At 35.6% G+C, this 23,370-nt stretch overlaps 1 protein-coding gene across 2 annotated transcripts in view; it reads right to left on the bottom strand.

The window, feature by feature from the left end:
- Positions 1-1,574: 1,574 nt before the first annotated feature.
- Positions 1,575-23,370, bottom strand: part of LOC124163443 (neuralized-like protein 4) — a 55,283-nt gene continuing 33,487 nt past the window's right edge. Inside the window, exons 16-27 of one of the 2 annotated variants that reach the window (XM_046540359.1) lie at positions 23,071-23,218; positions 22,856-22,982; positions 22,295-22,448; positions 20,821-20,987; positions 17,984-18,311; positions 16,441-16,751; positions 15,042-15,200; positions 14,433-14,615; positions 13,623-13,938; positions 12,475-12,876; positions 12,239-12,368; positions 1,575-8,930 (exon numbers count right to left, since the gene is read on the bottom strand). In XM_046540359.1, the coding sequence (XP_046396315.1) occupies positions 8,711-8,930; positions 12,239-12,368; positions 12,475-12,876; positions 13,623-13,938; positions 14,433-14,615; positions 15,042-15,200; positions 16,441-16,751; positions 17,984-18,311; positions 20,821-20,987; positions 22,295-22,448; positions 22,856-22,982; positions 23,071-23,218 (2,645 nt within the window). In that variant the 3' untranslated portion in view covers positions 1,575-8,710. The remainder of the gene's footprint in view (positions 8,931-12,238; positions 12,369-12,474; positions 12,877-13,622; positions 13,939-14,432; positions 14,616-15,041; positions 15,201-16,440; positions 16,752-17,983; positions 18,312-20,820; positions 20,988-22,294; positions 22,449-22,855; positions 22,983-23,070; positions 23,219-23,370) is intronic. The other variant, XM_046540360.1, reaches the window with a different exon arrangement.

Raw genomic sequence — 23,370 nt, 5'->3', positions numbered from 1 at the left:
AGGGAAAAATAAAGAAGTCCTGGGAAGTATGGAAGGAGCCAGGAAATTGCTGGGAGTGATTTTACGAGATGGGTTGGTTATTTTTTGAGGCTTGAAAAAATACTGATGACAGCAGTTTAAGTGCAAGATGGAAGGAGTAGAATTGGATAGAGGCTGATGCAGATTTTGGAGAGGCTGAAGGATAGAGGATAGGTAATACTGAAGTAGTGATGGCATATATGACTCTTTTTGGTGAGCTGACGCACCGCTCACCATAGTCGGATCTAGGGGGGGGGAGGCACGGGGGTATATGCCCTCCCCCCCAGACTCTTAAAAAAATATGCCAGATTTTTGATATGGTCCCATTATCATTGCGTTCGTTTTGCATTGTGAGGTATCCATGATCATGTAAACAATCCATAACGATTTTCCCCGATTAATCTCAATGTTTGTGCTAGAATGAATTTTCATTTTTGCCTCGTATTATTTTCATAAACTTGCCGATGAAAAAAACTTTTACTTGAGCATCTTCAACCCTTTTTCACACACAATGCAGGGCAATACAGGAAAGAGAATAATGATATGTGTTATGTAAGATTCTTTACTGCCGCTACCAAGAAAATTAATCAGGTGAATCTTTCAAGTGATGTGAAAAGGTGAGCAGTGAGCTACCCGCGAAAAGTGCAATGTGCTCCCTTTGACCTGTCAAATGTGCGATGAGCCTCACACACCAACACGCACAATGTATGAGGAGGGAGTCCCGTACGCTTGCCTCACAGCTCGATCTGCAGAGTCACACATTTGAACTAAGACAGTGCCCATCACTATACTGAAGAGACTGGATTTGGAGAAAAATTTATAGATTAGCATTGCCTGGACCAGCTGCTGGACAAAGCATACACGTGAAAACAATTAAGGTCACTTTCAATTTTATATGATATTTCATGGATAGTGCGAAAAATCCACAGAGGAAAAGTCATTCGCCTTGACCGGGATTCGAACCCGGATCCCTCGATTTCCGGCCGAGTGCTTTAGCCAGTTAAGCTACCGAGGCGTCATTCTCCCCTGTGGAAATTTGTGGACTATACCGGACAAGGTGAATGACGCCTCGGTAGCTTAACTGGCTAAAGCACTCGGCCGGAAATCGAGGGATCCGGGTTCGAATCCCGGTCAAGGCGAATGATTTTTCCTCTGTGGATTTTTCGCACTATTTGTGCATTGCGGGTGACTCCGTAAAAAGTTATCACCGTGGCTAGTCCCGGTATACTTAAATATTTCATGGAGTATAGGTCAATGTAAACCAAGTTATAGCCAACGTTTCGATTTATTTAAAATCATCCTCAGGGCTATGAAAGAGAAAACATGAACAATATAAAATACAAAGATGACAACGATATACAAATTTTCACATAAAAATGTTACGATCACGTTTTTTATACAGTAATGATTTTAAATAAATCGAAACGTTGGCTATAACTTGGTTTACATTGACCTATACTCCATGAAATATCATAAAAAGTTATTAAACAAGGTCAAGAATAGAAGAGGAAAAGTGTTAATAATACTAATTGCCACTTTCAATAATAACAAAGAGCAAATTTTTTAAAAAAGTTTATGTAATAACATGCATATATCTTGTGAACAGCAAAAGCTGTTTCACATACAACAGAATTTACAAAAATCATATACCTCACAATAAATACACAAACATTAACAGAGATCAAGGTTGGAATGATAAATGAAAATGATTAACAAACAGAATAGTGAAAATGGAGTAGATGGTATGAGAAAACATTAAACTTTACAATAAATCAGAGATGACTGAAGTTTAAAAAATAATACTTGCATCACAGTTGTTTGTGTCAATCAATGTAAATTGAACTATTTTAACCTACAGAATTTTTCAATGTTTAAACTATGCTTCAAGTATAAATTTCTCATCTAAACTTGAAGAAATCAGGAATAAATAGCAAACTACAAGCACTATGACAGATGCTTCATTTACACATAAGGTAAATCAACCATTACTTCATTTTGAAAAACTGAGTTAACAGTCTCCACTCCTAACACTCCATAACAAAATCAATTACACTTTGTAAGAACAAATATGTATATCCATACATATGAAGGACTAGAATGGGTTTAAAAAAGTGTATCAGGCGGCATGTCAGTTTAATCCATTAAATAAGCGATTCCATATCGGCAGTCCATCTTATCTTTCCTAACACAGTCAGGAGGTGTATAAAAATATGAAGATGACTGGTAATTATGTATACAGTAATCCAATCACAATTAAAAAACTTCCTTCTTTGCTAACTGGAACTCTCGTCTCACACTGATGGTCTTCTTCCAAACTTCAAATTCAGTAGTTGATGCCATTTTTTCGAGCAAACTTATTTACAGAGAATGAGTAACACATAAGTAATGATTTGGGAACACTCATCAGCATGATGACGAAGAGGCACTAACCTCTCCTTGCAGCAATGTCTATTCCCTCTACAATCTTTGTGATCACAGCTTTTTTGCAATTTAAAAGATCTAGAAGCTACATAAGCTCATGGTTTTAAATGTTGACTTGCATTGCAAAGCTCAACACCTAAACCAAACACTTGTGAGATTACATTGATAAGTTTTACTGACAAATACAATTGGTACCAGAAGAGGGAAATAGAGGCCATGCTAAGCCAGTGAGCAAATATCAAGATCCATTAGGATCCGAGAACTAAGAATGCTACATACATGGTAGTTTCTCACTATGGCTAACACCCAGTTGCTGAGGTCACATATATGAAAGCCATGATGAAAGTATACATAAAGCAGCACCTAACCAGAAAGAATAACGAATAGAACAGTGTAATAAACATTTCCTAATATGACCACCTGGTGCATTTTACTGGGATTTAATGATGACATAAATATTACCAGTTAAGTATAAGTCTAATTTGCTTGCTTGCCACCTCCAAAATAGAAAAGAAAGTAAATTTTGTGATAGGCGATCACTTCCATTAAAATCGAATATTTATGCATTTATTTCAATTTTTTCATTTTCTTTTTTCTATACAAAGTCATGTACAAATTCCAATTATTTTCCTTGCGATTTTCTGGATTTCTAAAAAAATCACAAAATTAGATAAAATCTAAAAGTATTACTAAGCAACTTAGCTAGCTTCCATGAAGCTGCAGCATGATGCATGAAAATGCATCAGAATAAAGCTTCCTTCATAATTTTGGATTTGACAATAAAAAGAATCCAATGCAGTAAAACCTCCATATAACAAATTTGATTGGACCAGGATAATGGCTACTTTGTTGTAGTAGGGATGTCTTTTGTTGGCTTTGTTGCTACAGTATGATCACAAAGTTCATGTAGACTGAAAACGTGAGTCACAAATAGCTACAGTCCCTAAGAAGCTACAGTGGACTGCTGTGGCGATGTTTTTCAAGGGGACAAGAAATTATTACCTCCACAATATATTGAGACCCTAACAAGACTGACAGACTGAGTGACTTACAAACGGATAAAAGTTCCTAACCACTTCCAGAATAATTAGAGCGTTGAAATTTTGCACATAGGTGGAGGGACAAAAATGGTATTGAAGAGAATTCTAAAAAAAAACATGATTTTATGCACCATTCACCCAAAAAAATTCATAAGGGCAAAAATTCTGGTACTTCCCGATGCTTATGCAATCTGAGTGACAAAATTATGTAAATTTCTGATGACTCCTGATTCTGCCGGAAATAAGGAATTTCGTTAAGATGTAGCCAACCGGCTGTGCTTCCTTTTGTAAGTATCATATACCCTTATATTCCCCCTTAAAAATATTCAAATAGTCCATTTTGGAATTTCCGTGCTTTCCTATTGTTAACAGCCTCTAGCTCAGAATCTACACATGAGATCAGGCATTCCTTTGCATCATAGTACTTTAAGGAAACAAAGTTTATTAATACTATGACCATACTATCTCTTTTAATAACCTCAGTTCCTTAAATGTATATTTTATGCGATTAAGAATGAATAAATGCCTGATGATCCCTGCCAAATTTGATGTTCATTCTAAGCTGAAAGATGGGTAATTAGAAGGCATCGTATGCCATGCTGGCATCACTGCTTCCAATACTCCGCCCAGTTTGCATCAACTCCCAATCAAATGAGTGAAAATAAGGCTGTATGTCACAATGATGAGAAACTTAAATTAGTGGATAGAGTGGATTTTGAAGACATATTGCATATCAAAACAAGGAAAAATAATTTTTATAAGAAAAATTTCACTATAGAGAGGTCTTTTTCCTAACTGCAGCACACATTCTGACTTCGTTATAGGGAGGTTTCATAATTATAGAGGTTCATCACGGGAGGTTTCTCTCTTGCATTATGCTTGGAAAGGGCCTGGGACAGGGACTATGGCTTTGATACAAGGATATTCTCATAAAACTTTGTTACATGGAGGCTCATCATATAGAGGTTTTACTAACCCATTAAATCTGTATAAGATGCCTTCAAGAGATTATTTCCTCAAATTGTTAACAACTAAGAAGTTATGAATAACCCCAAAAGTAACACATGAGGAACTAGTCATACATGTTATGTACTAAAATTTGAAAAACTAAGATTCTTACAAGGAATATAGATGAAACGAGACTATTAACTAGAGCAAACAAATATTATAAGCTAAAACGTATATACCTACTGAGGCTAATAAATCACATCAATTGGTAACCGATCAACTTCCAGCATGGAATGGTCCAGTTGAAATTTTGAACATATATGAATCAAATGGAATTGAAGCTGCACGAGGTAAAAATAATTACTGTTTCTAAATATGTACTATACTTTACAAACAAGCCTCATACCTGGATGATTGCACCAACTTGATATTTCTAGCTCTTCACAAGGATAATATTTTAAGAATACAACTACAACACCTATTAAAGTGGCATGCATAAAATATTTGAATGGATTAAACCAAATGTGCTTTAAAAATAGAAAAATTAACTTTTTCCGATGATTACTGAGCAATTAAGTATTCATGATGAATAATCCATCATGATGACTATTATGCTATTTTTTTCGTGACGATTGTAACTCAACAACCAACACTTTTAATAGTACATACATTATGAAAGTAATAAAACAATCAAGGGACACGAATTATTATAACTTAGTAAATCATTACCTTCCAGTTTTCCATACAAGAATAATTATCACATAAAAATAAAATTTTGTGGCATTCAATTGATCAAGGAGTAGACTTCTATAAAATTGGCATGAATATTAAAATGCATGGTAGGAATTGACAGGAAACATCTCCAAAATAATTTGTTCCATTACACCAGGCAGGCAATTTGATAATGTTTTGTAAGCCGAGTTTTACAAAAATCTATGAAGCACAGCCAAGAGGAAAAAAAAGTCTTCGAACTTCAGTGTAAACTAACAATTGTTGAATATGTACAATGGCATTATTTTGGAGATGAAATTCACACAGCTCACATTTACACTTGAAATACAAAGGGTGACGTTAATGCTGCTATTCAGATTTTTTCAAAGCTATTTAGTTTCATATTTTATAAACTCTTTGTAAATTTAAATGAACAGGATCACTATTTTGATGAATCTCCAATTCTAAGGAATCTTTCATGAACAGCAAATTCGATGAGTAAAAGCTCCAAAATCACTAGACCTATAACTCAAGATGAGCCAGCTTTATATTGATTAAGCTATTGAATATCATAATGGTATTAAATTACTTAAGAATAAAAGCTTGGGTCACCTGGAAATTTAGGTGAAGCATAAACCTCCGTCATCAATAGCAGGCAAATTGATTTCATTTTGTTTCCCTGGGCTAATGAATAGCACACCAAAATTCATACTGGAACAAATATTTCAGTGAAAGATAAATAAAGAGCAATCAATACACACCGTGTATAGCACCATGATAAGAACAATAGAGGGGGTAACATTTGACTGTGCCCATTGATATCAAACCAATAGCATTAATTTAACCACTAGCACTTATTTCTAGCAAATATTTAGTTCGGTTCATAGGCAGAAAATATTGATTTTTATGTACAATGTCTTGTTTACATATCAACTAAAAATAAATACTCTTCTAAATAATATTATGCTTGGCTGAGAAAAACGTAGGGTCTCCAAACCATTTAGTCAGAGTACCCAAGAGAATAAAATTCTGAACTGATAATTAGAGAAAGCTAGGTCATTAGCAACATAATCTGAAATCATTAACAGTTTTCAATTGCTGGAGTTGGCAAAGTCCATAACTAATAATTTTTATGATAACCAACAATGTAAAAATAGGTATTCAAAACATAAATTAGTAATTCACAATTCATTTCTAAGGTAAGACTTCTCACATAGGTTGAATAATGATCACAGAAAATGAAAAAGTCAAGAATGGCATTACTCAAGTAGAGATTGAATACGACAGATAATAGATTTATGCATCTGTAAATTTATAAAGTAATTATTCCCAAATTATTGGTTGCCAAACCAAAAGTTCACATTTCAATGCAGTTCAAAGTTACAAGCAAAAATATTTCATTCTAATTTAAAAAAGGTCCCTTTTCTAAATTTATCCATTGCCAACACTAATACTTCAAACTATTATTCAGCCAAAGATAAGAATACCACCCTGCAAAGGATGATAAGGGTAAGGATCTACGAGTTACGGTTACCATTGAGAATGACAATGGTAGAGCAAGTAGAGTTACTAGTATACTTCCTGAGTTAGAATTCAAAGAAAAATGAGAGTACCAAAATTCCATAGAGACATAACTGCACATGTTTTTTAAAAAGTCTGGTCAAATGAAAGTGCCTCATTGCCACCACATGCTTCATTAATTGCAAGCGACAAGATCGATTATGTAAAAAGAAAATCCAAGAAAAACTAAATTTGCAAAAAGCACGGAAATTTTAAAAGGAGATTTCAGGAATTAAAGAATTAGCCATTAAACCAGACAATGATTATTCACTACTTGTGAAAGAATTGTAATACCTTAATTTGAAACATAGTACCTTTTATACTGGTACTGATTCTTTTTGGCATCAGTCTCAGTCCGACTTCCAATATAAAGAAACGGTGGAACCAAAAATGAAACCTGACCCATTTCTAATTTCAATAAATTAATTTTTTCAGCAAACCTTTACTCTCAAGCACATGAAAAAATATAGAGCTAAATACATTACAATTAATGCTTAAAATCAAAATGGCAGTAGAAGAATAAGAGCGGGAAATGGGAGAAGATTATAATGAAAACTTAGCAAGAAGTCAGTTTTGAAGCAAAGTATGTGGAGATTCTAGAGATTCATTCACTAAAACAAGATCTAAAAAATTATTTCAGTAGACTTTCAATTAAAAAATAGTAATGCAATAGCTCTAATCTTTATACTTTCAAAAATTAATGATTTGCTCCAGATGTTTTCATTAGATAATTGATTCTACATAAAAGATACATGGAAAATAGGGCACCTCTAGGACAAGAGATTCTATGTGATGATAAAGGGGCTTGAAAAGCTGACATGAGTGCTGACAAAAAACCTGAGGCAATAGCATTTTTAACAGAAAAATTAACTTCAATCAATTGGAATAACACTGCTAAAAGCCTGATTTTGCAGCACAAAGTAGCAGTAAAATTATCAGGTTTTATTTCTATGGCCTCATTAAGGAAACAACAATTTGCCTAGATAATTCAATATTTCTCTAATTTCCATCTATATGAATGATGTGTTCCAAAAAATAGAAATCAACAACTACAGCTACACAGTGGTTGTGTAATCTTTATGAGGTAATTCAAATAAAAACTGGCAACAATTTTATATTTCCTCATGCAAAAAAATATAGGGACTGCAAATGAAAATGTATGAATGGCATTGAGTAAGGAAACGCTATGTGTCTACCAATATCCTACCCCTCCACATTCAAATGGATGCTTATGTCAACTCCAGCAAATGATAATACCAAGTTTTTCATTTACCTTTAAAGTGTGTACAAAGTAACACCTTTAACATAACAATATATATATTCTTCTATTTCAAAAGTTCTAAAACACAGAAAAATTAATTTAACATTTGAAACATAAACCAGTATATTAGTATTTGGTATCATTTCATATAATAATGTTTAAAATAATTTCATGACTACAGGAAAATTACTCAAGTTTGCAAATAATTATGTGCTACATATCATGTACTATACAAGGCAATATGTAGACAATTTTTCACATGCCTGCATGAAATTTGGATGCCATACTACTAAAACTTAAAGGAAATTTAATTTAATGACAATTCAGTGAAGCAAGTACATAGTACTAAGTTTTTTGTCTGCTTTTGCTCTGATTCGCTACTTTTTCCTGCCCAATCACCATTTTTCCTAAGGTGACAACTGCTTACAATTAAAAATCGAAGACAATAAATTATTGTAATGATGATCCATAGCAAATGGGTATGGTGCAACAGATCATGTGTAAAAGGAAGTAGAAAATTCTGTCAGAAAACAAATGCTTTCCTAAACATTGGTAGAGAGTGCATTAATTACACCTAATATAGGCATTTTGGTGAGTATTTTACACTCTTTTAAGTCATACTTTCCTACATCATCTCAGCATCACCGAGTAGTTCAAAGAATGTTGGCACCAAAATTTCAGGGTGCAGTACTGCATTAGCACCAAAATACCACAAATAAAGGCTAGTTCCAAACCCTATAGCATTCCTTGCTCAAGCTCCAGGGGTTGGACTGAGGCACACCAGCAGTGCTGATGGTATTGCAGCTCCCCTTTCTTTGGTAACCCATTCAATGGCATCATGTTCTAACTTAGGGTCGATGATTCCACTTAAGCTAATGGAAGGGGGTCCGACCTTATAGGAACCAGGTTGGACTAGTACTCGCAAAACTACTTGTCCCTGGGACAATTGCTTCGTTTTAGGATCCATGTACCTATAAGAAAATACCGGTATTTAAGTAACAAAGTGGAAATATACTCCTCTATTCATATCAGACCATCAGTCCCTGAGTTTTGAGTGACCGAGCTTAAGTCATTCTGCACTCATGCATGGACTCCCAAGACACTATCTCAACATTAAAAATAGATTCAACCATTGAATAGTTATATGAATAGAAAGAACACATAGCTGGATGCTAACTTTATTGCAAGTTAAGGTTGGTTCAATGCTATAAGAAAGGGCAAATATGCAAAGCAATGCGCCAATGTGCATTTGAGTACAGGGAAAGGCAGAAAATATCATCTATTCTGAATTCATTAGAATTCAAATTAGATACAAATCACACAATGGACATTTTCAGGAACCTATCCAGTACCTCACCTGGGGGCTACCTGTACATTACAATGAGCAAACATAAGATTTATCACTTATTAATAGGCATGCATAAGGGAAGGATTTTTCCTTAAGGATCATGAATGGATTTATAGCTATACAACTTCCTCTGGTAGTTTCAGAAAGCCATAATGCATGGTGCTTCATAATCTAAGCTGTCATGTTCATTGCAGGTTGCATCATCATACGTAGAAAAAAAATTTTTTCACTATCAAAACAGACAGCCTTCAGCACACAGTAAAAGCAAGTGCCTTACGTAGCAGCTACTGAAACATTAAATGGAAATATTTTTTCCATATTCCCAAAGAGCATCAAGAAATACCTCAAGTCATTCCTTAAAAATTATCTCCAGACTTGGTCACTCAGGGAATACTGCAATTACACCATTCAACAAGAATGAATAAAAGTTCAAATCATTCCCTACAATGACGATTGAATTTAGTGTTTATTCAGCCACTTGACTTACAACAGCCTATTTTGACATCCTAAAACCATTTTTGTCATGATTTTTTTGAGCCCAATTTCTCTAGATTATTCCAACCTAGAATATTTGTAATGTACAAACCAAAACGCAGAGGCTGCGACAAAGTCACTATGAACAGAGCACAGAGCTTTTCAAATAACACCTTAAACAAATAGATCTATGATAGTGCATATCAGCATAACTAAAAATGAAGAATGACAGCTGTGGATCATTGTAGCAGGATGATTCTGACAACCTAACAAATGGAGTCAACAAGAATTGACATCACATAATGTATTTGAAAGGCATACAAAACCATACCAAATGAAACCAAAAAGTAAGGAAAAGAATAAGCATATTACAGTGCAACCTCGATATAACGACACCCCACGGTACACTAATAAACACTCGCTATAGCGAATTGTCGCTTTACCGGAGGTGGAGCAAATGATAGCCAATATACCTGTTGCGAACAGATATACAGGAACAGGAGTGGTGCGGCGACAGATAAACATCTATCCGATAAACCTAAGCATAAATCCAGACGAAAGGCGATGTTTTTTTGCATCACTAAATTTCCTTACTCAAATAACGACTGACTATTCAAACAATTAATAAGCGCCGCACTGAATAAAAATCGTGCAAAGCATTGTTTCGTCAATCATTATATTTATCGAACGACAGTTACCACGTAAATTTGAGACTCAGCACTCCATTAACTTCATTTCTAACAGATCCCTAGCAATTACAGAGGTTAAGGAGTCTTGATGAAAGTCTTCCGGCGGTGAAACCCTCGCTATGGCGAAAGCCAACACCGAAAGGGTCTCGTAAAATCGAATTTTTAACACGCTTATTATAGGGTCAATTGACGGTGCATCGGCTATCTCTCGTTATAGCGGGGGTGTCGCTATAGCCCGTACTCGCTTTAACGAGGTTCCACTGTATATATTTTGCCCCTATAGCTAGAGGCTGGCTCCTCTAAGGCTAAGGGTCATTTACGGCCCTGGAAGCGAATGCACTGAGGTGCAAGTGAAGTTGGTGCTGAGTTGCCACCTCATCTGAGGAATGCTTCATTGGATATGGAAATGACACAGTAGAAGTGATGGAATAAATAATTGAGAGTTTCAATGACTGATTTTTTCAATGACTGATTTTTTCAATGACTGATTTTTTCAATGACAATCATTCTACCAACTTTCACAGTTTTTGTCTGCTGAAACAAATGCAATATGCTATTTCATACAACTTCTGCAAAACGTACAAAAGCAATAAACATACTCCAATGGAAGCATTTGGGGCATTAAACAACCGCCATGCATTTTTACTAGTTACTGTTTGTTTGAGTTTTCAGTAGTGAATACCAATGATCATGTAAATACACTGAGAACATAGAAAAATAGCTTTGTCAGTTGTGCATTGGAATAATTTAATTAATTTAATTGCCTTGACAAAGCAATACTTTGCATGATTTTTATTTAGTACGGCGCTTATCAATTGAATGGCTAGTCTGTTATTAAGGTAAGGAAATTAGTGATGCAAAAAAATCGCCTTTTGTCTGGATTTATGCTTAAGTTTAACGGATGTCTCCATCACCACACCAATCCTGTTCCTATACATTTAAGTGTTGAGATTAGGTTTATTGGCTATTATTGGCTGTGGCTCCGGTAAAACGACAATTCGCTTTAGTGAGTGTTTATTTGAGCAGTGTGGGGGTCTTGTTTTATCGAGGTTGCACTGTATTCCTTTTTCATTTTCCGAAACCATATGTCAAGTTCCTCATATACTATGTTGACCAGTTACTCATCGATTTACCAGTTATACACCTACGGAGTAAAAAATCTCAACATTCTGACAGGCCAGTCAGCAATCATAGAGTGCTCAGCAGATAATTTGCACCAATTAATGTCAGCTATAGGTACCTGTAGTATTACTTTCCCTCTACCATCACTTTTCCTTGAACTCTTCCCATGCCCTTATGTAAACATAATCCCAATTCTCTTCCTTGATGCTCTAGTAATATAACAATGTTGTATACAAGAATTGCCATGAGAAAAAATTCCCCTGGACCGGGAATCGAACCACGGACCTTTGGCTTTCTGGGCTACTGCGCAGACCACTACGCTATCCAGGTTCTTTAATTCCCATGGCAATTATACCGAGACCATGTTGTTTCCATTCTTAAAATTTGTTTGATGCACAACTGTAATTTAGTGAATTTAAACTGATGATGTACTAAAAACCAAGGCAAAAAGTGAAGGGTCAAACTTTAGATTACACATGAAAGGCCAACAATGATTTGTAAGTTTTCATGGAACTACAACTGATAAATTAAATAAAAGTATTTGTCACATAAAATTTTTTCCTGTCAAAAGCACAAGAGTAGTAAACCACTTTTGCTGGCAAACAACTTGTTTAAAATAACAAGAGAAAAATGGAATAATACTCACTCATATTTAGAAGCAAAGGCACTAAGACCAGCATACTTGATGGATGGAGAAAAAACAAGCTGGGAGCCATCAGAATCCTCTTCCTTCGACTTTAGTTTCCTAATGAGACTCCCCTCTAATCCCAACTCCCCTGTGAAGAGGAATGAAAAAGCAAATCGGAAACATTAAAAAGCAATACATAACTAACAACCCATAAAATGCAGAGTGATCCCATGAAAAAGACACCATTGACTCACCAGGCAAAAGTAGTTCACCATGGTCCAAGATTTGACGCACAGCACCGGCCCTAGTCCCATGGTATGCTATGTGCCATTTCTCCATAGGAGCTGTAGAACTACAATTATCACCGGAACCAGAGGTAGTCGATGCATATGGTGAGAGTGCTGCAGTGGAGATTGTTGGAACTGAGGATGAGGGTGCATTTGAAGATTGTGCAGCGACAGGTGTGGTGGAGGGGGAGGAAGAACGGGCTGGGAGACGAAGGGGGAATTCACACCAGCCCACTGGCAATGAGTGTTCGGCTAGGGGGTCAATCTTGGAGATTGATGGACCCTGGCCATTCACAACTTCACGTAGCACTTTGAAGCAATTTTCACAGTGGCATGTACCTTTCCTACGGTCAGGTGCAAAGTAGGCATCTGAAAATGATAGAAAATGGAACAACTAAAGATAGAATATGGAGAAAATAGAGGTATGCTACTGAAGCTGTTGTGTGGAATCACCAACAACTATGACAACATTAGTAACGAAGAATATAGGTATGGAGGCTTCCGCGGTGATTAATTTGATAATTTTTTTCGGGTTAATGCCATGTTGACTCATTTCGAGTGGGCGACAGTTTTGGGTGCATTCCAGCTCCTGTCTTCAGGTCCAAAAATGCAATTGAAGCTGTGAATTCCAGAATAGCACCAGTCAAACAAGTTTCATGAAAAATGGGTATAAGTTTTTGAATATCCTTTTAACCAACTGTAGATATTACTTCGATTTTTTTCCTGTGCAAGACACTACAAGATTGGACCCAAAGATAGGAGCTGGAATGCGCTTGAAACTGTCATCCATCCAAAATGAGTTGACGTGGCATTAACCCAAAAAACAATTATCACAGAAGAATATACTAATTTTCTTATGTTAAGGAATATGGATTTCATCGGGTGACATTGATGCAATCCCATACACATGTAGAGTGGCTTCTTGAATGCTCAATTAGCTATCATTTAGGTGGAATTTCATTAAAAACAAAATTTGAAAAATTCTAGAAAACCTTCCATTGTATAGATAATTTGGTTGTTTTAAACTTCCAGATTAGCAATCTTCTACCTTGGTCGGTAGTAGTACACTAGTAAAATCCCTTTAATTTTATAAGATAATGATTAGATTAACTCACCAGGTAGGCCAAGAAGAGACTTGAAGCGAGCACACGCACTTTTGTAATCACAGTTCTGTACAATTGTAGCAGAGATGGGAGAAAATGATGTGATTGTGGCAGTTACTCCCATACTACTCGTTCCTGTCACACTACTACTACTGCTCCCAGCACTACACCTATTTGCACTCTTCTCTTTTTCTTCCCTCTCCAGGTCTGCTTTCTCTCGGGGAAATTCTGACTCTATGACTAGCCTGTCTTTTTCATCTTCTTCCATGGTCTCCCCCTCCATCCTGGCAAGGGGAGCTTCTTCAGTCTCTGGGCTCACAATGGTCACCTTTGAAATGAATAAACAGCTTTTTTCAGTTCTTAAAGAGAGCTAATAAACAACCAACAAACATAAACAAGAATTATATCTAACATAAGATGTGATAAATTTAAGAGAAAATACCACTACACTAGAATGTGTGCTTTACAATACTTTTACTTGTTGTTATGGGGATTGAGGACCCAGCTTTACAGATAACCCTAATTCAACATGAGGAATACGGTAGCAATAATTTAAATGACTTCATGAAAATGTTTTACTAACAAATAGCAAAACGTAATAGCAAAAATATAAAAAGTTAATTCCAAAATAGCACCAGTCTAATAAGTTTTATGAAAAATGCATATAATGTTTTGCATATCTTATAACGGAATGTAGATATTACTTTAATTTTTTTCCTGAGCACAGACACTACAAGATATTGCTGTTGAAAATGGTTACAACAACCAAATCAACATATACTAATATCAATGAAACCTAGGTAGAAAAGCAGATAAGCTCACCTCTTCACATTGGCCATACAGATCAAGAACAGCATAAATTGGAGATGGGGGAATTTCTACAGCTGCAATACCCTGATCCACACCATCAACAAACAAGTGCAGCTTTCCCTCCGAATCCACCATAAGGCCCACTTTACGACCAACCTCCAAACTATCCAAATTGGGACCATAACGTCCCTTCACCTGAGAAGAAATTTTTGGGTGCTATTATAAATATGTGATACATGGAAAAAAGCATCAGGGAAATCAAGGAACTAGTTGTGAGATGGAGAAATGGATGGCTGCTGCAATAACATGAATATTGAAATTTACTAAATTAAAAAATATACAATAACAAGGAAAGTCCCTCAAGTATCAACACCAGATCTTCTTCGAATTTTGCTAGGTGATAGGAAATAGATACCCATGATGTCAGTGGTGCAGCAATTAATAATGAAGATTACAATAAATAAAAGTGAAAGCTCGGATTATGCATGCTTTCTGGTTATTCGTGTCACCTCTACACATCATTAGCTCATATAATCAGAAGTTTATAGAATGTTAACGCCTGCTAAATTGGTTCAGAAAGTTGTAAATTTGAAAAAAATATTGTTTCTTACTAATCCCTACCTTAGACCCATTTTGAAACACACTATCTTCACAGACAATCCACGAGTTCCTTTTGAATCCAAGAGCATTAAGAGGAAACTTAATACGATCGGGAGACAGGCATGTAATTCCACAGAGAAGCGAAGATGTCCATCTGGAATTCAGTTTCTCAATTCGGACCTGAAAGCAAAAATATTGGATTTGAAGGAAAGCGAAGAATTTGATATCAGGGTTTCAGAACCACAATGTATTAAAAAACTGACAATATGTATTAACCACTGCTACCCAAGCCCTAAAGTTTAAAATTTTGTGAACATTCAGGCTAAATTTGGATACAAATACCAATGGACATTGAAACTAGTACAATTACACCAGTACAGAATTACCAAATTATGATAAAAGACTAATGACACTAAACAAAACAATGAAAACTAGCAAAATAATGAAAAAGACTTCTACTGATGGGACTGGGTTTCAAAGATTCAAATATTACCTAGTTTATTTGTTTAAAATTCAATTGAATCAATAGATTAGAAGTTTCACCCATTTTGGTGATGATCAGTTAAAATCATGACTTTCAGCACAATAATTTTCAAATTTAAGTTTATTTAAAGAATTCTATGGGTTTGCAATACCATCCGCTTTTGAAAAAAATTACGATTCCAGACCCTGATGTGATTTCACAACTTTTCCACAAAAGCCAAATTTGATCTTGCAAAAACAAAGTAATTTTTTGGACCTCCCTAACATACAGTGAGAAGTACAAAAGGCAACTGAATGCTAACTTTGAAAAGAATTAATGTCATAAAGAAATAATGTGGGAAATACTCAAAATGAAAATATCTCTCTCACCAACATGCCACAATAATTTTAATATCGCAACATATTTTTCAAGCTTTTCTGCTCCACTTTTGGTCATCATAAAATTTTTTTTTTCTTAAATTCAACTTGACTGAGTGATTTAACAAAAAGGTTTTAGATTATACAGGAAGTTAATCTAGAATTAAATAAATAAATTTTATTTTAAATATCAAAGTCAAATAATGTTGTAAATAAAGCTAGAATTGAAATTACCAATTTTTAGTTCAACTTGAGCTGACAATTTAGTGATCCTACAGCTCCCCCAAATTATTAGGATGGAGTGTACCAGGAACAATCCGAAATACTTCTACTGATGGGGCTGGGTTTCAAAGATTCAAATCTTACCTAGTTCTTTGTTTAAAATTCAATTGAATCGACAGATTAGAAGTTTCACTCATCACAACTTAGAACCACATAATTTTTACATAAAGCTTGAGATAACCAAACTCAAATCAAGGGCTAATCAAACCTTAGGCTCATTTAGGTCATATTTTAGACAAAATACTTTCCAGCAAAAATATGCTTGGCATATAAAAAGAAAATTAATTTGGACTCATACCTGAAATAGATGACCACGTGGTAAAGGACGGCTGGATACTAAAACACCCTGATTGTACGAAGCTATTCTTTTGGCTGAGCGCTTCCCTTCTCCCAACTGAATGTTTCTACCATGCTTTTCATGGAACTCTGATGGAGGGAGGACTGAAGGCTTAGATGATGAAGTACCCATCCCACTCACACCATTTGCACCCGCAGGAGAGCAAGGGTCTTCATGTATTCTTAATGAAGATGTAGTAGACGCAGTAGTTGCTGGTGATAGATCATCAATGCCTGCAAATGTCATACAAAAGTCACCACTTTGCCCAATGACTGAGCAATTGTGCATTAAAGGAATATTAGAAACTTGACAGAACAAAGAATAATAATGAGTTTAATCTTTAATGCAAGCACTAAGGAAATTAAAATCCATGTTAAAAAAGTTAATCAGAATAGTGACATGCCATTAAGTAAGATAATGTATGGAGAATTATCATATTCCAATTAAGTATGAGGAAAACAAATTTTAAATAAAAAAGATGACAGAAACAACTTATTATAATCAATTGTGGCCAATGATAATTTTGCATAATAAACCAGAATATGTAATAGACTCTGAAGAGAAAACTGATTCAACAGAAGTTAAATGACTAGCTCCATAACAGCATTCATTACCAATTGACTCTCAAAGTCATTATCTGCCACATCATATCAGATACCAAGTCCTTATTATCCAATAATTAATAATTAAACAGCGGTGTGGTTCAAAAATGTATTCTAGAGATGTGATACATCCAGTGGCGTGGATTACGAGCAAGCTAGGTAAGCTGCTTTGCATATAATTTCTGCCATACACGAGGTATTTTATTGAATTTTTCTCAATGCCTGTTTTAAAGCTTTAGTGATCCCAAAGGACATGTGTCCTGGTTTTATAATTAAAGCCTGTAATACATGTGAGCTATATTGAAAACAGTGGAAGTGAAGTAGAGAGATTGCTTTTTCTTGGTCAATATAAGATATGAAGGGAATAATTCTGAGGTATCTGGCACTGCAGCTAAGTTTTATTGATATTCTTGGAAATGCATTCCAATCTGCTTTCTTACACTCCTAATTCTGAACTTTAAGCATTTACTTAAGTCCCATATTATGATCTATCAAATACTACCACCAAAGCATCTTCTTGATTGCCCAGTGTGGATTTCCAATATTACATTATATCCACAACTATTTACGTAATACACATTTACAAAATGTTTTAAAAATGCATATTTACAATTAGAATTGTGGAACCAACATATGAAAAAAAATTAAATGCACTGTTAAGGATAAAAAAACCACAATTTAATCAAAAATCAACTTTGCCATGACCAAATTGAAACAAGTGATTTTTAGTGATTTATACAAGGCCAATATAATGGACTTCAACAGATAATTTCAGAAAAATCCATGAAATCAAAGAATAAATTACATCTGCCTCAGACATTTCGGAGATATTCCAATGCAATGTGGGATTTTGCAATCACGACTGATATAAAGGCAAGGAGTAGAGCATAAAATATCCTTACCAGGTTGAGGTACGGGACATGGTATGGAGGTAGGATCCGGTGGGACTCCCACTGCTTCTTCTTCCTCATCATCATCATCATCCCTTCCAGAGGGTAGTGTTGATGGTGAAACAGAAGCGAATGGAAATGATGAATGAGAGACTGGACCTCCTTGTTGATGGATGCCTTGAAGAGCACCTGGCAGAGGATGCTGGCGAACCAATCCATTATGGACCCCCAATGGATGGGGTAGCATGTGGTGAGGGTGATGAGTGTGATGAGGTCTCACGGAGCTGGTTATGCTCACAGATTCTGTGCTTCCATAAAGATCTATCACTGCATAGATTGGCTGTAGTAAGAAATGACAATGATGTAACACTTAGAATGGTAACATAAATCAAGAGATGGGTAAAGTATAAAAAAGTGTTACCGAGTTCAATTATAGATAATTTTTTAAAAAATTTAATGAGTTACATGAACCAGTCACAATTTCAAAAGTATCTAGTTACAGTTATTGTTACTTTTCAGGACTCTTTTTTTAATGTCACACAAGATTAACTTTGTATAAACAAATAATGCATTTTACTAATAATGCACTGCATTCAATGGAGAGTATAGAAAAATATCTGATGTCTTACGTAAGACTAAAATTTACTGGGTGGAGTTTGGAGAAAAATTCTTCCATTGTCTTAGATAGTTGTAGGGAGGACAGAACAATGGTACAGTAGTAGCTTGTTTTAACAAGTGCTCATAAAGCCTGGAAATATACTACCTATCACAGGTGCTCATTATATGCGAAGGTGAAGGATGTAGCCCCTCAATTCCCTATTTCAAATTTACTCACCACTTTTCTATTGTATCACTGCTGTTTCACAGATGAATAAGATTGCCTTTGCCTAACTTTGCATATTTGTGCATATTTTTGGTAAAGAAATATTGTACAGGTATCCCCCGAGTTACGTAAGAGATGCGTTCCGGCAGACTCTGCATAAGTCGAAATTTACGTAAGTCGAACATTTGCGTTAGTGCTTCAGAGATTTCGATCGGTGCGGTAAAATTCTCAGCGGAGAAATGCGCGGTAAATTCTCGGTGAAGTTTCATTCAATTCACTGCGATATTCATGAACTCTTCCGCGTATTCTTACGTTATTAGATACAAAATCAATAAACATTAATATATTCTGAGAGTTGCATCTCGAGCATTGTCAATCAAAATGTGTGATATTATTCCCCGCGTTGTCTGATCGCGTGGATTCGGGAAAGTACGGTATCTCAACGCTACATTACTAAACTGAATACTTAAATTGATTCATTATGTTATACTGCGATCTAAGAGCCCATAGAATGCATTGTCTACCTACCTTTAATCATTATATTTTATGCCTCTTATATATTACGTTGATTGATGAATCTGGTGGTTTCACTGTCACAGTTAATACACGTAAGAGGGGTGTTGAGGATTACGAGCAAATCACACTCAAAAAATACCAGTAAATCACTATATTCTTAGATACATTCACACGCACATACACTCAATCTTTCACGCACGCAAGCATACTTTCATTCTATCATATCTCAATAAAATAACGTGAAAATATCATCATTTGAATATTTACTTCGCTGGAAACATCGAAGAGTATTTCCAATGCACGAAGCTAATTAAAAGTGAGCTTTTATTCAGCCAACTCAGTCATTAACGTGCAACAAAGTTAGTGGGGAAAAGCTTTCAATGACGCAGTATTCATTTACATTTGCACACAATATGAGAGAACGAGAAAATGCAGCTTAATAAAATCTTTGCAAAATACAACACGGTAACCCAGTCGCCAGAAACATGTAAACAAGTACACAATTAATATCGTGTGTCAACTTTTTCTTCACTTTTTTGCAGTGTTCATTGCTAACACACAAAATTTCAATGCCCTTACGTGGGTACTAACCAATTCTTTTCCGCAGTAAAGATTTCTGCTCGAACTTCATTTTCTTTTAATTCCACAGATGGAAATGTCCAAACTTAAGGATACAATTTTTAAATAGTTGAAAGTCGGAGTTCGGGTGTGCATGCTGTATCTTACAGGAGTGAACGCAACCACTTCCATCGCTAGAACTGCAAATTTTCACGTTGATTGCCGACTTGGGATTTATAAGCGATTTTTCTACAGAAATTAATGAAAATTCCTTCGAGGAATGACAAAAATGGGTCACTTTGTTTTGTTTAGCACGTAAAAAACTCGATAACTATTCAATATTTTTTCTACAATAGGTTTTACGAGCGAATATCTACTTCTTCGCGCTCATATTCGAAAATTAACGTAATCACTTGAAATACGGTTATCACTTACGAAAGTACGGATTTACGTAAGTCGAGACATACGTAACTAGGGGGATGCCTGTAAAACGATTTTTGAAGATTGTTTCCAAAATCCACCCATCTGTGGCTACGTGATGCACCATGTGTAGCAACACGATCACAGGTCTACGATCATTCCAGCTTTGCAAGATGTATCAAATCCCTGGGCAATGGCAGAAATCGTACTCCAGACACTGAACCAAACAATCACACTGCGCAACGTTGCTTAAGAGGCAGCAGTAGCAGTACACTGTTATGTGAGCAAGTGGCGCAGTCGCACTATCTGCAACACTCAGAAACAATAAACATAAGCTCTCGTGAAGGCAAATAAAGAGTGATCGAGCCATCATGAAACATGAAACCACAGATGCACTTCTCTTGGATAAAAGCACTTAAAGCCACAGGCAGGTACCTCTGAATGAGCGATGAATTAATCATGAATGAGGAATAAGGAATGTTGGGAAACTATTACATAGCATTGGGTATAATAATTTGTCATTAGTAGATACCTTATTAATGTTTGTGGCTGCTACACCAAGATCTTCACTATTCAAAAAGAACCTCAGTGACTTATCAGCACAGCATTTCAGACCAACTCTGTCGCCAGGAGCAACCCAATCAAGGTCAGGGCAGAAATTGTAGTGCAAGGTTGATCCATTATGCTTGACTTCTGACCCTGTTTGGAAAAGAAACTTGTATAAGTAGATTCAATATTGCAATATGGTAGTTTCCTTCATCAAAGAAAACGAAAAGCATTGATTGCGATTCGTTACCCACCATTAGTGTATTCATAATATACAAATTATTTCGTTTTAGAAATAGCCGTTTAGACGAATGGCAATGGTCCATTTTTATCCTCATTTGAAAAGGGCCAGACTGGCACCCATGCAATGCCACTCCACGTGACGTCACAGGGACCTAGTTTCTATACGAGAAGATAGGAGTTATACATCGTCTGAGGTTAGCAATGCATGCATGAGGCGTAGAGCTCAGGGAAACATGTCTTAATAATCACTTATTAAAACTGGCTAAGGTCGGAAAGTTTTCTTCATTTGATAAGGTATTAATAATCCTTATTTAAGACAAGCGCTACCAGCCAGCAGGGTACTCAGCTACCCGCTAGCAGCCTGCGTCGTATCAGCGCTAAGCCTCGCCTCAAGGTCACCTCACAGGGGGGCAGCGGGAACCAGAAATAAGTCTCACGGAGAGATTTCCCGGCATTCATACTTACGCGTCGCATTTTCGCGCGCTTGAAAATTTTCACTTTTCATTTAATCACGAAAAATAGATATCGTCATTTAAAAATCTAAATGCGTGAAAAACGTGCTCCAGGTGTAATAATCTTTCGATTTAGGCAATAAAATAATAATAGGAAACCACCCTATTGCAAAAATGAATGTGCACGCTCACTCCAGCATAAAAGAAGAAATTTACAGAGTAAAGCTTGCCAACATATTTCTTACATGGCCTATGAGTCAAGGTCACAACTCAAGAATTGAGGGATCAGAAGCTTACGTGGATTGGCCAAGCTATATGTTATGTTATTCAAGTGTATTGATAGCAGGCTTGGAACCAAAAATTTCATGATCACGGATGGTCACTTTACCTCAGAGATATTATTAAGTGAAATGATTAAGTGACAATCACCATCCAGTTGCGTTTCCATTTATAAGACATAAAATGTCTTATGAGGGATGGAAAACATGCAGAACATGTCACTGAATTTTCAAATTTTAAAAATTGCACAAGTTCACTGCATACCACTACTTTGCTTAGCATTTGGACGTTAAAACTAAGAATTTAGGCATTTACTTTGAGAGACGAATCTGCACTTAAGTTCAAGTCAAAGTAGCAAGAGCAAATATGGATATTTCTTGAATTATTATTTTTATGAAAGAAGTCTCCTATCTCAAGTTATGAAATAGCCAAAGAGGTCAGGAATTTCCCTAGCTTCAGATTCTCGTTCGTCCGCAAAAAACTTACCTTGAATGTACCATGTTTCTGCACTGAGTCCACTGATGCTTGCAGGCAAATTATTTGGGACAACTGGCTCTGAGGAGTTGGTATATGCCACAAAAGATACAACACCAATTTGCAATGACCCCGACCACTGACTAGCAACTTCTTTTATTTGGATCTGTTCAAATAAAAAAATTGGAAGAGTTACATAACACTCACCAAACTAACAGTATATATTAATTATAGTTCTCCCTAATTACTTCACTTATTAACTATATTAGAGGTTAAAATATTACTTTGGTTTATAATAGAAGGACATATGTATTCCTAAGTATCAGCTTTGAATTCAACCATCTTGAAAAACCACCTGACTAGTTTTATTTTTAATGGTATAAACATGGGAAGAATCCCAGCTAAAACCAATGCATGTTAACAGTTATTCATAAAAAAGAAATAATATATTTACAGAATTTACATATTCCATTTCCTCACTGGAAGCTTGGCTGTACGCTTGACATACAACAGAGTTAATTACCATTGACTGATAATCTAAAAAAGGTAAAATCAAAAGAGAAAATAAGTTACCTCGAAGAGTTCCTCAGGTTCTAATGGAGTAGCAGAAAAAACTAGTCCATTATTAAAGCTCCTAACACGAGTCGCAGTTGTGTTTTCATCCCTTAAAGCAATATTTTTTCCATGGCAACTGCTGAACCTAATCCACAAAAAAATTTTGGAGAAAGAAATAAGGCAGGTGTGACGAAATTTGCATCAGTAGAAGATGCTAATGCTATCTAACTTACCTGTGAGTAATTTCTGTAATGAGTGGTAAACTTAGATGAGAACTTGCCATAGGGTGAGAGCTGGCTACACTATTTTCTTGGCCATGTTGATAATTTATGATTGATACTTGAGCACATTGTCCATAGAGATCGATGACAGCATAAATGTCTGTTCAAAGGAAGAATGAAATGAGCAACACTGTAAATTACACTTGCACCAATAATCAGATACCTTATGAAATTATTTTAAATACTGGAAAATTAATGGTTATTACAAAAGCGGCTAAATAAAGCAATTCATAAACATGAACAGATAACCAA

The sequence above is a fragment of the Ischnura elegans genome, chromosome 8, assembly GCF_921293095.1.
Source record: "Ischnura elegans chromosome 8, ioIscEleg1.1, whole genome shotgun sequence".
Classification (NCBI taxonomy): domain Eukaryota; kingdom Metazoa; phylum Arthropoda; class Insecta; order Odonata; family Coenagrionidae; genus Ischnura; species Ischnura elegans.
The sequence above is the reverse complement of the archived record's forward strand: the minus strand, read 5'-3'. Positions and strand labels throughout refer to the sequence as shown.